The sequence below is a fragment of the Lutzomyia longipalpis genome, chromosome 4, assembly GCF_024334085.1.
Source record: "Lutzomyia longipalpis isolate SR_M1_2022 chromosome 4, ASM2433408v1".
NCBI classification, from domain to species: Eukaryota; Metazoa; Arthropoda; class Insecta; order Diptera; family Psychodidae; genus Lutzomyia; species Lutzomyia longipalpis.
In genome coordinates, this window is record NC_074710.1 from 14,976,276 (window position 1) to 14,991,824 (window position 15,549).

Sequence of the window (15,549 nt, forward strand, 5' to 3'; positions counted from 1 at the left end):
TAATTTATTACTTTTTCTGAAAAACCAAAGAATTTAGCGATTATCCTTAATAAATATTATTTTAATACATATTTAAAAAAAATTAGAATTATAATTAAAAAAAATTACTTTTCTGAAAAATTATATCAATTTGATAATTTTAATAAGAGAATAATTTCTGCCATATTCATGATCTTTCACATCGGCAGCGCCATAAAAATAGCAAAAAAGCTTATAAAGAGACTTTTTTAACTTTTAATTTGGCTTTTTTTTTCAATAATTTATATTTTGTTTGAGAAAAATTGTCCAATTATTTTTTTAAATTTCATTTCTTGAAGAAAAAATCATTAAGTCTTTTTGCAAAAATATTTTACCGGTGAGAAATTACATAAAAGTTTACCAAAATAACACAAATTTATTCATGAAACCCAAATGTACGTTGAAATACAGAGAGGATAAAAGGAGATAAAATTTGGTTATCCGAACCAACATTTGTAGATAAATGCAATTTTTAACAACAAACGATATCTACATTTGACCAAATTTTAACAACTTTTTAGTGAGAACCTCATTTCAACTACATTTTGTTGAAATTTACATGGAAGCAAAGCAGCAGCAGTAACAACATTTAACAACATTTTAACAAATTTTTCTTTCCGTGTGCGTTTAGTTATATACGAGTTGGTGTCCCAAAAAGTGAAGACTGTAGAGAATAGTTTATGCGCTGTAAATTAATTTGTTAGCAGTTTTAGAAGACAACAAAAAGTCAATCATAACGCGTCCAGTTATTAGAGTTGGTATACCACAACGCGGATGGGTCAGTCTATGCGTTGTAATTTAATTTTTAAGTAGTATTAGTAGGCAAAGTTGATTTTTTTTATGAAATTCATCAATTCGAAAGACAAAAATGGTTATATCTCAAGTTCTATTGCACATACAGAAATTTCTTGACTAGTTCTGGAAAGGTATTGAAATAAGCTATAATCTGACATATATTTCGATACATTTCAAGGTCACCTCCAGAACATAAAATGGCGGATTTTTGTTCAACAAAAACAGTTTTTTGCACTTTTCGTCCTAAAGGAATAGTTCTAGAGGTTTCTGATGTTCTAGAAAGTTGTAGAGTTTTGCAAAACCTCTAATTTGATACCAAATTGAGCAAAATCGGACAATCCGTTCAAGAGATATGGCTCTTAGAACTTTTCAAATTCAAGAATTTTTCAAATGGCCATATCTTCTAAACGGCGACATAGATTTTCTTCATTTTCGGACTGGTGATAGATATTGAGTCAGGCTGCAACATAACAGAAATCTATAACAGATGTTCGGAGTTATTGCCCCTTAAAGATAGGCAAATTTTGTTTTCGATTTTAGCGCCTCTTGCGGATGTTTTTGAAACTTGAAATGTTTTAGACAGTTGTAGAGCTTTTCAATACCTTTCATATGATACCAAGATGGTCAAAATCGGTCAAGCCGTTCTCAAGTTATATTGAAAAAACACTTTTTGCTTTAGACCGCCATATTTGCTAAACGCTATCTTTAAGGGAAGTGGTTGACAGTAGTTCAAAATGGCGGACGGCGTCCATCTTGGATTTTGAAAATGCGAAAAAATAAAATTTTACACCCACATTTCTATAGAAAACTTCAAACCCGAAGTCTATATCTGTTACCGTTCTCGAATTATAAGGCAAAGTTTGGGACGCACCGGCAGGCCGGCCGGATCAAAAATTTTCCACCACCATTTTCGTAATGTGGGATGTCTAAAACATGCTCATACCAAGTTTGAGCCCGATCTGAGGGGGTCGGTTTTTCCGACGATTACAATACTTGGTATGCCACGATTGTGGTATACCAACTAATTGAGCTTTTCTTGTGAAATTTTCTACATATTTCATTAATTAAATATTCTTTTGTCAGCAAATTCTATTTAAAATTCAGCTTTATTCAGCAAGATCTTTAAGTTTTTTCTTTTATTCTGAAAGCAAATTTTTAAGATATATTTTCTTCTGTTGGAAATTAATATTTTATTCATAAAGCAATTGAGAAAAGTTTTATCAGTACATTCACACATGATTTTCTTTTTTTTTTTAATTTTTTATCAGCAAAATTTATAAACTATCTCAGCAAATAATCATTGAACGAATAATAAAAACTTCTGTAAGAATTAAAGAATTTGCTGAACGAATAAGTTATTTTACCGAAAGAATAATCTTTTATTGACTGAATAAAATTATTTTACTTGAAGAATAAACTAATTTCCTGACTGAATAAAATAGTTTTAATGGAGAATAAAAGAACCTACGTTTTGAATAAAGAATAGACAAAGCCGAAGGAATAATACAATTTGATTGCAGAATCAATTATTTTTTTGACAGAATAATAAATTTTGCTTACATATATATTAATAATATTATATTAATATTAATATAAATAATAATAATATATTTTGCTGACAGAAGAACAATAAATGAAATATTTGGCACAATTTAAGAATATTTGATGGAAAAATAAATGAATTTCCTATCTTTATAATTTCTGTTTGGCTATAATAATACATATTACAGAAAATCTATTAAAAATCTTTTTTTTTTGTAAATCTCTAAATAAAAAAAACAAATTAAAAAACAATTGTTGCTTTTGCACCATTGAAACACCTCTGTTATCACGAATTTTATTTTAAAATTTATTACTCTTTCTTTGCGAAAAAAGCGAGTTTCATTACATATTATTTGTCATTGTTTCATACACTTTTTCTATATTAAAAAAAAGAAAGGAAAAAAAAATATCTTCTGATAAGGATTTTTTTTCTGTGTGCGTGTGATAAGGTGAGTGATAAAATTTCTTCTTGCGCACAAAAAAAATTGATTAAAGGCCAAAAATGTTGCAAACATAATTCACAAAAGTCGTCCCAAGGGCTTCAACGACAACGGTGATGTTACGCTGATGGATACCACCCCTTGTAATGTAGGCTTGACCTAGGTTGGTGCTCTGGGAAATGTTGACGGAGACGTAGGTGACGAGGGCACCAACACCACTTGTTGGATACCGAATTTCAAGGGCAACATTCTGTGGACGAGGCCAGCTCTTCTTCCCCGATGTTGTTCCAACGAGGCGATCACCTAAAAGGAAAACAAAGAGATGTTTTTTACAAATAAAATTCAGGAGAATCCTGAGAGTCCTGACCTCTCTGACGTGCTCCAACGGAATAATTGATTTGACCACGATAGTCTGAATACATTTTCAGCATTTCCAGCTCAGCCGTTGGATTCCTCTCCGTGAAATCCGACACTTTGTTCACAGCGACAAAATCAATGTGATAATCCGGAGTATCATTAAGATCTTCCTCACTGCTATCCAAGAAATTGTCGTCAAAGAGATATTTTGCCTTTGTTGTGGCAAAAACAATCAAAAGAATCACAAAAATCTTCATATTTTCCCTTTAAAAGTATTTAAAATCACAAATTTTTATTTCTTTCTCACTCAGCGAAAAGCTTCGAAGGCTTCGAAGAGACTAAAAGTAAAAATTGAAACTCTCCGGTTCGGAGCAAAACCGCTTAGCTGGATGAGTCAACATTGGTCAATAAGGTTTTTCTGCAAGCAAAGGGGATTTTTTCGGTGTTGGTGTACTGATAAAAACATTCGGGTTGAATATTATTGTGACTGCGATTGTATTTGTTGCTGATAAGGTCGATTAGGGCCATTAAGATAGATTTTATTTAGACTTTTAATCGCTCAAATGAAATTCTGAGAATCAGTTTTTGCATGAATCAAAAAAATGAGCAATATTGATGAGTTTATGTACAGATAAAGTGAGAGAAAAATGTATATTTATTTGCAAATTAATACGTTTATGCCAGGAAAAGAATAAACTTTTTGTAATAAAAATTAAATACTTTGATCACACAGAAAGATAATAAATAGGAATTTACTTCTTTTTTTTCAAGCAAATATTATTTTAGTCAAATATTTTATTTATTCTTCTTCTGTCAGCAAAATATATTATTCTGTAATCAGAATATTTTTTTCTGTAAGCAAAATGATTTATTCTGTCAGAAATTAATTTATTCTTCAAGCAAAATAATTTTATTCAGTCAACAAAAAATATTCCTGGAGTAAAATAATTTGTTCTTCTAGCAAAGTAATTTATTCGTTCAGCAAATTGTTTTATTCTGTCAGTAAGTTCATTCAGTGATTTTTTTTTATTAGAAAAACGAAAATTGAAAAAATTCTCTGAGATTGTAAAATATTCTTGAAAGAATCTGAAATATTTTTAAACTCTAAGAAAAATTTAAAAACAGAATCATAATGATTTTTTAATAAAATATTACTGAACTTGCTTACAGAATAAAAGAAACTTGAAAGTCTTGCTGACAAAATATTCCGCAAATTGAATAAATTAAATAAAATAAACAAAACTTCCTATTCATGAATTCCCTCTAAGAATCCATAAATAAAATAATGAATAATTTTTTTGTCGTTTTATATTCCGTTAATTATTTGCCCCTTGTAGAAAGCTCTGAATTCCTTTAAAAAATCAAACACTTCCATTGAAAAATGAAAACTCAATTTTTGCGTTTTATTTTTGATTTATTTCCATTCTCTTTCTTTTTTTTTCTTAAAGCTTCAGCACAGAAACATTTCATGTCAAGCATTTTATGATTTTTTTTTCTTTTCGCGAGGATGGAAAGGATTTTTGAGATAAAAAGGAAATAAAATTGGGAGACTTAAAAAAATAATGGACAGAAAGGATTCTCAAAAAATAAAATAAAAACCTAAAACTAAAAACTCGTAACAATCAACTGAAGCAACATTATTTGCATTTTTCGTTTCTAATTTTTCTTCTTTTTTTTTCCTTCATTTTTTCCTTATAGCAATAAATAACCATTTAAAAAACTATTTTACTAAAAAATAGTTAATATTAAGGTAGCTACTAAAAAAAATTAATAATATAAGGAAATATCATTTAATCGTTTTTCTTTCGAAAGGGGAGTTTTTAAAGTTAAGAAAAAAAACTCAAAATAATCACTTTTAGTGATTAATATTTTGAATTTTATGCTGCGCTTAATGTTTTCTCTTCGTTTCTTATCATTCTCATTGCATTTCTTTTCACAATAATTTCTTTAACATTTCATGTTTTAATTGTTTTCTTTTTTTTTATTTAAATCATTATGAAGATTTTTTTTAATTAATTTTTTTCTATATAAAAAAGAGGATGCAATTTTTAGTTTTTTTTTTAAGTGAATAAGTGAACTGGGATAGGAGTTAAAAAGAAATATTTAATTTTCTAATTAATAATACATTTTGACAATAATATTGACTTCTTGCGCTATAAAAGTTTTTTTTTTTCTAAAATACATAAAAAGATGATTTTTTGCAATTTTTTTTTAAACGAGACAATTTCAATGAACAAAGATTAATTTAAAAAATGAGAAAAAAATATAAATAAAAATTGTCATTAATCACAATTCAATATTATTTTTTAAAAAATCTCTTTTTTTTACTAAAAATTAAGAAAGGAGGGATGCAGTTTCATTAATAAAAAATCAACATTCACGGCCTAAAGATTAAACTCTAATGATTTTTTTTTCGTTTAAAAATTAGTTAAAAGGAGGTTAATTTTTCTTATAGAAAGTTTTTTTTTGTGGATAAAGTGGAAGAGGACTTGTTGGATTTCTTTTTTCTTTGCGGAAAGGTGCCAGGATTTACGGGAAAAACTTATGCTTTGTTTTTTTTTTATGTATAAAATGATGAGGAAAAAAATTGCATTAGTTTTTATGATTCATTGTCATCACTGGAGTCGCTCAATGCTAGCGTCGTCCATTGATTTTCAATCGTTGTCTTTGCCATTTGGTTCGCCTTGAGTTGACTCGAGACACCACTGTGGAAGGATTGTGACCTCAAGACGGCCGATGAACTGAGAAAAAGATCAAAATTAACGTCTTTTCACTTGAAAATTATCATTTTTGTTTCTTTCACCGAATTCATTCAAATCGAATTAAAAAAAAAGCAAATTTATCGCATTATTGGTTAGAAAAAAGACTTTAAAAAAATCTGCACGCGTGGGTTGTTAGTTAAATATATATGTACAACATTAAGCAGATAAGAAAAAAAGCTTCAAACCTTTCACCCAATTTACTTTGTTGCTGCTGCGCCAATCGCCTGGCTTCGTCCTGCTTCCGTTTTCCCTCCAAGGCAGCTTTCATGGGGTCATAGCTGGCCCTTCGCTTCCACATGGCCAATTCCGCTTCTTTCGCTTGCTTCTGCGGAGCTACAGAGGCAAATAAATAAAAAGGAATTGTTTAATTACTTCTTCACAGGATGGTATTGATATTGATATTTTTATCGTTTGACGGTTTTTTTTCATAAAAAAAGAATTAAATTTATTTCAGATAATAATTAAAAAAAAAAAAAGATTTAATATTTTTGAAGGATTATTTTTCCGTCATGGCAAGCTATGTGAAAAGTGATTTCTAATGTATTTTCTAACGTTTGAGTTTTATTTTAAATTTTGACATTTATAAAGCTTGATATTTGACATTTTCTTTGTTGCATTTGACGTTTGACATTGTCCTTCAAACATTTGACGTTTATTTATTCAATTTGGAACTTCTTTGACATTTAGCATTTAATTTTTTTCTAACTTTAAATGTTTTCTAACGGTTCAAGTCGTTAAAGTAATCTAAGGTTGTGTCATTTTAGACTGTAAATAATACCTTTTTTTCGTTTAAAAAAAAACCCTAATTGACGGTTTTTTTTTAAACAATTGTAGTTTGTTTGTTAAGTTCTTTCAAAGTTTTGACACTTGCTTTTTGTCTAACGTTTGATGTCTCTCTAATGTTTGTCATTTCTTTCCTAGCATTTGATGTTTAATTTCTCATTTGATATTACTTTAAGGATTATTACTTATGCCCTAAAACACAAAGGAAGGTTTTTCTCAGGATCTACTGGATGGATTTTGATTGGGTAAAATGCAAATGAAAGAGGAAGCATTAACGGAGAATGTACCGGAACAAATTTTAGAATTTCAATTATAAGGCCGAGAAAATTCAATAAGAATATTTTTCTACTCTTCTCAGCTTCCTAGTCGAAATTCAAAAATCTATTCCGGTACATTCTCCGCTAATTCTTCCTCTTTCATTTGCTTTTTATCCCATTAAAATCCATCCAGTAGATCCTAAGAAAAACTTATCTTTGTGTTTTGAAGAAAATTACAAAATGTCGTCGCACCTATTATGGCGGAAAGTGATTTTTTTACTCTTCTATAGATGGGACCAATACCGGAAAACCAATTTAAAGAAAAATCCCAAGAAAAACAAAAACATCTAATTACACCAACTCTCAAAAGAGACCCCCCTTAAAGTGATTTTTTTTTATTTTTGACGTTTTCTTTCATAACGTTAAACATTCATAATAAAATTTTTAATTTATTCTAAAATTCTTTTTTAGTTATTCTTTTTTTTTCTTTTATTTATTTTTTATTCTTTTTCAACATTTGACGCATTTTTCTAACCGTTTAGGTATTTTTTTCTATTACTTGACATGTCCTTTTGTAACGTTAGAAAATCTCTTTTTTTAATTAATTAGAAATAATTTCTTTCACTCTCTTCCTTCATTTAATTAATTAGAAATAATTTCTTTCACTCTCTTCCTTCATTCTCTTCTCTTTTAATCTCTTCCTTCATTTTCTTCACTTTCACTCTCTTTCTGGCCATGTTCAGCTCCTCCACTCTAACAAAATCCCAATAAAGAAAAAACTTTGAGGACTCACCTGGTGGTTCCTTTTTCCCCGATGATGGTCTCATACCCGCTGATTTGACACTCCTATTGCTTGCTCTCTGTGCATCGCCCCTATTGAGATTCACCGAAGCACTACTTGGGCTCTTTTTCACCTCCCTGTGCAACAAGTAGCTCTTACTTTCGTCCTTTTTCAGGAAATTCGCCCCCGTTACGGGTTTATACTTTGATATATCCATATATCGCGGTTGAACCTTTGCCAGCTGCTGCTGCTCCTTTGGCTGTTGCTGCTGCTGTGGCTGTGGCTGCTGCCTCCGTGCTAGATCCTGCTTCATGCGATTTAAGCTCGAATCACGTGGCATTGACATCCTTTCCCGGAAGGATGTACGTACATTTGGCTCCCGGCGACGCATCTCTGGGGTGTTTGGGCATGCAATTGCACCGGGTTTTGCACCCTGATGCGACACTGGCCGTCGATTCTGTTCCATACGCATGAGGAAGGCTTTATTGCATCGGGTGTTTGTGATGGGTTTTGCTGGCGCGCCAAATTCCTCCTCCTCCTGCCCACTGAGATCAGATCCAGACGACAATTGTCCCACATCGAGGTCCACATTGTCATTAATGATGAATTCCATGATGTCATCATCCCCATATGTTGCCACAACTGTCCGGAAGTTACTACTACTCGCTGACTTTTGGATGGATTGCGTTTTAGGGGGGATTTTTGACGGCATTCGCGGTGTTCCTGTTTGATTGGGCGTCTTGGCGGAGAAAGACGTTGAACGTCTTATAGGGGAGCATTGGGCCTTCTGCTGCTGCTGCGCTATCGCTTCCTTTGCTGCTGCAGCACTCGCTGAGGTATGTTTAATCAATTCAGGGCGTCTCCGTGCGACGACATCCCCAAAGTCCGTGCCACGTTCACCATCGATAAAACTCTGTAGAGCCGTTCGCATTGGACGTGGCGGAAGATTCTCGCTACTCTCATACGAATGATGTCGCGCGTGCCTCCGGAATTCCACAAGAGGCGGTGCTGCTCCCTCCGTGCCATCAAGTGAGTGATTCCTTCGGTGATATTTGTGCATTCGTGCCAGCTGCAGCAACAAATACTCCTCCGCTGAACGCCCCGATTCAGGTGAGATGATTTTGGGACTTTCCGGGCTCTTTGGGGAATTCTGCAGGGAATCCCGATGAATCTTCTGCAGCGTCGTTATGGCTGCTGCTGTTTTCTGCAAATACACATCGGTGTCATTGCTCAAGTCCGTCTGACTCCCTTGGTGACTTCGTGTGCTACTACTACGACTCCTTGGGCGTCGCTGAAGTGTCCCAACGGGGCTGGGAATCTTCGTTGGGCTCACAGGAGGACGATTTTCCAACACTTCGCGTCTTCGTCTCTCCGGAACCTCGTTGTACCCACCGCCACTGCCCCCGTAGTCAAAACGCCCCCGCATTGATGAACGCCCCAACTGTCCACGTGCAAAAGCACCCCCCTCGTAGCCACTCCTGCTCATTCCATCCGCCACAAAAGCCCCCGGGAGACCCTCCTCCGTCGTTGGCGATTCAAACGTATAGCTGCGTGACATTTGTGCTGAATGCTGTCGCGCATGACGTGCCCACTCCTGAATCCAATCACTCTTCGTGGCTGCCGATTTAATTGCTGACTCCATCCCCCTCTTTGGCGACGACCTCACACTCTCACCCCCACTGCTCACCCCCCCAGCAACAACATTCAACCTACTCACCCCCTGAACGTACTCCGAATTATCAATTTGACTCTTCGTTAAACTATTCCGTCGCGTTAGCCGCGGATTACTCTCCAACGTGGGCTTAACACTCAATATCCCACTCGTGGTAACACTCGTGAAGGTCCCAACATCCGGTGAGGGTAGCAGCTTGTCCGGGGAGCGTGATTTGTGAAATGTACGATCACTAATGTTCTTCACGCGATTCTTCAGGCGTTCCAAGTACGATACTTTTGGCTTTGCCGTTGATGTTTCGTGCGAACAAGAAATCTCAAGAACATTCCTCCTCTTGCCAGACTTTCCTTCCTTTGGACTACCGGCAATACCCTCCTCCACCACAACCAGGTTGTCGTCTCCATCAACGTCTCTTTGGGATGATAAATCGTAGTCGAATGTCTGCAAAAGAAGTTTTTTATTGTGTGTTAATTTATTCTTTTGCTTTTAAAAATTTCTTTTAGGATAAAAAGAAAAATCTTAAAAATTATCCTTTTACAACAAAAACAATACCTACAAAAAAAAAGAATTAAAGAGTTATCTTGAGACAATCTTCAGCGGTTTTTTAATGGAAAAATCATTGACTTAAGCTTTTGCCTTATTTTGAAAACTTAAACCAAATTTTTAAAAGTAAAAACTGGCTAAAAAACTAAAAATAAATAAAAGCCTTATACCCAAAAAAGCCTACAAGTCTTTCCTAAAAAAAAAAGATTATTATTTGCTTTAAAATAAAAACCTTAAATCTGGTGTAGAAAACCTAATTATTAGGTACTTAATTTAAAAACTGAAACTTTACTCAAGAATCTAAAATTTGCGGCATAAGAAACTTGGGAATAACTTTATTATTTTTTTTTAATTAAAACAGCCCCAAAAACTTAAATTTTACTTTAAAAAAAAGGAAAATGTAGTTCAAGAAAATTCAAAACTGATTAAAATAAAACTCAAACATAACTAAAAAAAAACTTAAATCTAGATTAAAAAATTAAAGCCTGACTTGAAAGTTTTTAATACGGTGTAAAAGACTTAAATCCAGCTTGAGAAACTTAAGCTTAAAGGTGAAATTTACTAGTCAGACAAACTATTTCAGATTTCAGAACAGAATTTCATTCAAAAACTCTTTTGGGAGGAAAATTAATTCAATGATAAATGTGGTAAAATTAAAATTAAAATTCATTTTATTTAAATCTGTTTTAATAGTTTTTCCTTGTTTTAAATTTTTTTTTATGAAAAAAAAAATCTCAATAACAGAGCATCAAGACTGACCCACTGTGTACTCTTACCTCCTTTAAAGGTATTTCTTACTTTACTTTTCTTCCTCCAAAACACATAATAATGCCCAAAAAAATACCCAATAATTTGCAATTAAAGCGCAAAATTGCTCAATGAAAGCCATTGTTGAATTTTAATTAATTTCTTGCGACGGAAAGATTAATTTCTATTTTTATTTAATAAAAAAAAATCACCACTTTGTTGCAAGAAAAAAAAACTTTATAAAAGACAATAAATACAATTATTTCACCTTGAAGAGAAGCAAAGAAAAACCCAACAAACTTTCCCAAACTAAAGCGCGCAATTTTGGGCTCTTTAACACGTTCATTTGTGCTGCAAGTTTTTTCTTCTTTATTTTCTGTGAAAATCTTTTTTTTTTTTCACCTTTAATTTATCAAAATCTCATCAGTTTTAAGGTGATTAAAGAAAATGGAGAAGAAGAGCATTGAATTTAGCGGCGTGAGATGATTTAATTTACTATTTGCTCTCGCATTGAATTTTGAAGCGAAAGTGAATGGGTTTGATGGGCTTTTTTCTTCATTAGTATCATCATCAATTGCAGAGGAAATGCAATATTATTGAGAGAGAAATATTTATCTCACAATTAACAAATTAATTAAAATTTATTCCCACAAAATCTTGAGATGAAAAAAAAATGCATTTTGGAGGTCAAAGTTGAATGATGGAATAGATTTTAATTTTTTCCGGGTAATGTTGCTCACAGAAAAATGATAAAAAAGCACTGAAATCAGGGGGAGTTTATCTGACAAATATTTTGGTTATTATGGCGAATCAACCGAATATTTATGAAGATTTGAATATTTTAATTCTAATTTAATTCTTTGGCTTGAATTTACTACTATTTAGACTTTAGTTTTAATCCTTTTTAGGCTTTAATTAAAAACTATTTTAAGATTTTTTGAGATTAAAGACTGCCTTTTTAGGGTTGAAAACCAAATAATACTTTTAGGTTTGAATTTAACGCGTTTAAGGTGGAATTTACTACTTTTCAGCTTCAATTGAGTACTTTTTGTCCTTTCTAGGCTTGAATTAAAAAAAAAATTAAGTGTTTGTTTTTCAATCTTTGCCGTTTTAGGGCTAAAAACCTTTAAGCTTTTAGTCATTTTTAGGCTTCAATTTAGCACGCTTCGTGTTGAATTTACTATTTTTGGCTTGATTTTAACCTTGTTTGAGTTTGAATTAAATATTTTTCAGGTTAGTACTCCTTAAATTTAGTCGTTTTAAGAATAAAATCAAATATTTTGATTTCTTTGATGAACTACTTATATGAATATTAACGAATAATAACGAATATTTACGAAGATCCGAATAATTTCATTCAGATAATCACCCCTTGAGAGAAATCCATCATCTCATCATTCACCTTGACCATCAATTTTCAGCAAACATTCCTTCCCATTTATTATTTTCAAATTCAATTAACGTATCCAATCCGAATTAGATGGCTTAAATTGGGGGCTAAGTGGTTCTGTCTTCTCTACATACGGAAAAAAAAACATCAAAAACTATTTTCTTCTCTTTGCAAAATAACCTGTCTTCTTGAATAATAGAAAATCTCAATAGATAAGAGATAAAGAAAGCCAAAGAAAGATTAGATTTAATTGTTATGCAAGTTCAACAAAATAAACTAAATGCGAATGAATTTTTAATCTTCTTGGTGAATTTGGGATTAATTTTGTGATAAACTCCGATTGATTAAACAGCAGAATTGAATGAAAATTAAGAGGAAAATTTGGGAAGAAACTTTCTTGTCTTTTCAATACTTTTTAATGACATTTCGATTCTGATTTGATGATCTTCAGGTCTGTTGACAAATCAATATTAGAGGTTGAAGCAATTAGGTGCATTTTTTTTACTTTCCTGTACTTAAGGTTACTGACACTCTACTCCCTTTTCGTCCTTTTTATTAAAGGATAATTTTTAAGATTCTTCTTTTTACCTTAAGAAAGTTTAAAAATCTTAAATTTTTCTTAGGAAAACTGAAGTTTTTTCTTAAGGAATTTTAAGAAATCATATGAAAACATAAGATATTTCGTAGAAAACTGAAATAATCTTTAGAAAACTTTAAGAATCTTAAGGAAACTTAAGTTTTTTTTAAAGGAATCTTAAGTCTGTCTGACTAGTAAATTTCACCTTTAAGCTTAAGTTTCTCAAGGCGGATTTAAGTCTTTTACACCGTATTAAAAACTTTCAAATCAGGCTTTAGTTTTTTAATCTAGATTTAAGTTTCTTAATTTATGTTTGAGTTTCATTTAAGTCAGTTTTGAATTTTCTTGAACTACATTTCCTTTTTTTAAGTAAAATTTAAGTTTTTGGGGCAGTTTTATTAAAAAAAAAAGTTATTCCCAAGTTTCTTATGCCGCAAATTTTAGATTCTTGAGTTAAGTTTAAGTTTTTAAATTAAGTACTTAATAATTAGGTTTTCTACACCAGATTAAAGGTTTTTTTTAAAGCAAATAATAATCTTTTTTTTAAGAAAGATTAAGATTTTTGATCTAGAATTGTGTTTTTCTTAATCTGTTATTAATTTCAGCTAGACCTAATTTTCTGGGTTAGGCTTTATTTTTCTTTAAGTTTTGTGTGTGAGTGTTTTTCAGTTTAGTATTTTTAGTACCTATATTTCTTTCTTAAAGATTTTTTAATTCTTGCTGAATGTTTCTCAGGCTTTCCGACAAAAATCGACATTATATAAATTATTTTACTTCTCTTCCAACTCTCAAAACATCTCGACTGACCCACCTTCCCCTTCTTCTGAGTGCCAGCAATCATTTTATTTCAAGAGCATCATATTAAAGAAAAGCCATAAATCTTCCATCTCCTATCCCCAAACTATCATTTAGGTCAAATACTTAAATAGAATTTCATGCGCAATTTAAACCTGGAAGAAAAGAATCCTCCCACGCACGTGCTTAAAGGCAAATTTTCCGTATTTTTGTCCATCCTGGCAGGACTTTTGTCCCTCCGTTCAGGGAAAAAAAATTTGGCTCATTTCCATGCAGATTTCACCGCATTTTGGGTAAACTTAACAGACTTTTATTTGGCACTGCGTGGGCTTTTTTACTTCTTACGCTTCGTCTTTTTCCTGTAAATTCTTTCACGCGCACCGGAAGTAAGAGAGCAATGCGACATTGACCCTTATGGGGGACACTTTGTGGGCACCACTTTGAGGTGTGTTCTCTACTTGATCAACTAAGAGGGGCTGACTTACCTCTAAATTCGTCTCGAAGCAAGTTGGGCGCTCGGGCTTTGTTGCTCCGGGACTTTCGCTAATTTGCAGCACTTCCAAATCTTCCGGCAGATCAATATTCATGCGTTCCTTTTGTTCTTCGGTGTAGTTGTCGGCATCGAGGGTGTATGTGCCCGCTTCGGAGACCTGATCCTCCCCAGGATGGAGAGAATCCTGCAGAGGAGGCACTGGGCAGGGAATTTCCTCCACAGACGATGCTTCGGACGTTAGTGGTGTGGATGATTTCTTCCCTTCGAGAGCTTTGGCGAGTGTCAGGGAGCGTGGGGTGAATTTTGTGCGAATCTCCGGTGGAGGAGCCGCAGCTGGGACTGCTGTACTTGAACGTGGACTCCAACTATGCCTCTTGGAGGCATCCTGCGGGGCCTGGAGGCGACTCTTGTCGCGCAATTTAACCCCTGCGGTCTTCTCGGGGGCTGATGGGGCTGTTGGGGCTGGTGTGGGTGTTGGGATTTGTTTTCGGGGCAATTTGGCGCTCATGGGGATCTTCGTACGTGCTGGTGGCGGAGGCACGTCGAATTTTGTCAGGGAAACTCCGCGTCGATGGCGATTTTGGAACTTTTCATACATACTGCGGTAGCGCTGCTCATCGGCACGACCCCCAAAGTCAATTGTGAAGGCCATTGCGTGCTTGGGGGATGGTGGTGCCGGCTGGGAGCCTTCCTGATTGGGGGCGCACACCTCAAAGAGGGAAATACTCTTCGGTATCTCCCCGTATTGCACATTTCCGGGTAGTTGGGGCTGCTGCGCCAAGATTGCCGAAGCAGACGTTGTCATCCGACTGGGGGGTCCACCATTTGCCTCCGGGGGCGTATCCTTCTTTGCACTATTCTCCGGACTAACATCACACTTTTCCATTGAGTCGGAACTTTCACCACCAAACTCCTCACCTGCTGCCCCCCCACTGCACGCCACTTCGGCATTCCTATTGCACTTTTCACGCTTCGAGAGCCCCTCAGTGGTGCCCTTCAGGAGATCCCCAACACCATTCCCAGCGGCCGCTGTAACTTCCATCCTTCCTTCTTCCGGACCGTGTGGCGCCCCACCCCTCTGGCAACACACACGTCGCCTCTCCGGCTAGTCTGACTGCCGAACTTCTGCAAATAAGACAAGAGAGTTCTCATTAGGTGGAGGAACCCAAATAATGATGTCATCGCGATGATGGGAAAAAAAGACTCAAGATCAGCACTTTCTCCCCACAACTTTCCCACTCGCATTTCTCACCTGTTGGGACGTCTAGCGCGCACCCTGAGTCACACTCGCATGCACCACAATCCGAAGCACTTTTTACCATCCTACGCATTCACCGTGGGGCGCTTTTTAGCTCAGAAAATTCCTCCAAAAAAAATCTTCACACGGATTTTTCGCAAAAAACTTTTTTTGACATTTGTCAAATTCGTCGAATGAATGAGCCGCGATGTTTTGTTTCTTATTTCATAGATAAAGTGAGACGGAGGTATTGTGTCACACGTACCATCTCAATTCGTTTTCTCACACGTGAACTACTACTATCTCTCTCGCACAGCTAGTTTTTCGCGATTTTATCGCTATTTCCACCCAATTTTCCGG

At 34.3% G+C, this 15,549-nt stretch overlaps 2 protein-coding genes across 3 annotated transcripts; both read right to left on the reverse strand.

Moving 5' to 3' along the window:
- Positions 1-2,638: 2,638 nt before the first annotated feature.
- Positions 2,639-3,554, reverse strand: LOC129796665 (uncharacterized). The gene is made up of 2 exons (XM_055838784.1): positions 3,163-3,554; positions 2,639-3,098 (listed from the first exon to the last, which is right to left on the reverse strand). Exons 1-2 carry the CDS (start codon positions 3,407-3,409, stop codon positions 2,845-2,847), a joined length of 501 nt encoding a protein of 166 aa, XP_055694759.1. The 5' UTR covers positions 3,410-3,554; the 3' UTR covers positions 2,639-2,844.
- Positions 3,555-4,545: 991 nt separating this feature from the next.
- On the reverse strand, positions 4,546-15,380 carry LOC129796666 (uncharacterized). Of its 2 annotated transcripts, none has more exons than XM_055838786.1 (5): positions 15,205-15,380; positions 13,945-15,077; positions 7,748-9,848; positions 6,116-6,247; positions 4,546-5,893 (listed from the first exon to the last, which is right to left on the reverse strand). In XM_055838786.1, the coding sequence occupies exons 2-5, from the start codon at positions 14,992-14,994 to the stop codon at positions 5,877-5,879; spliced, it is 3,300 nt and encodes a 1,099-aa protein (XP_055694761.1). In that variant the 5' UTR covers positions 14,995-15,077; positions 15,205-15,380; the 3' UTR covers positions 4,546-5,876. The 2 variants fall into 2 exon arrangements, with proteins under 2 accessions (XP_055694761.1, XP_055694760.1); XM_055838785.1 differs by having other exon boundaries at positions 6,100-6,247.
- Positions 15,381-15,549: the final 169 nt, after the last annotated feature.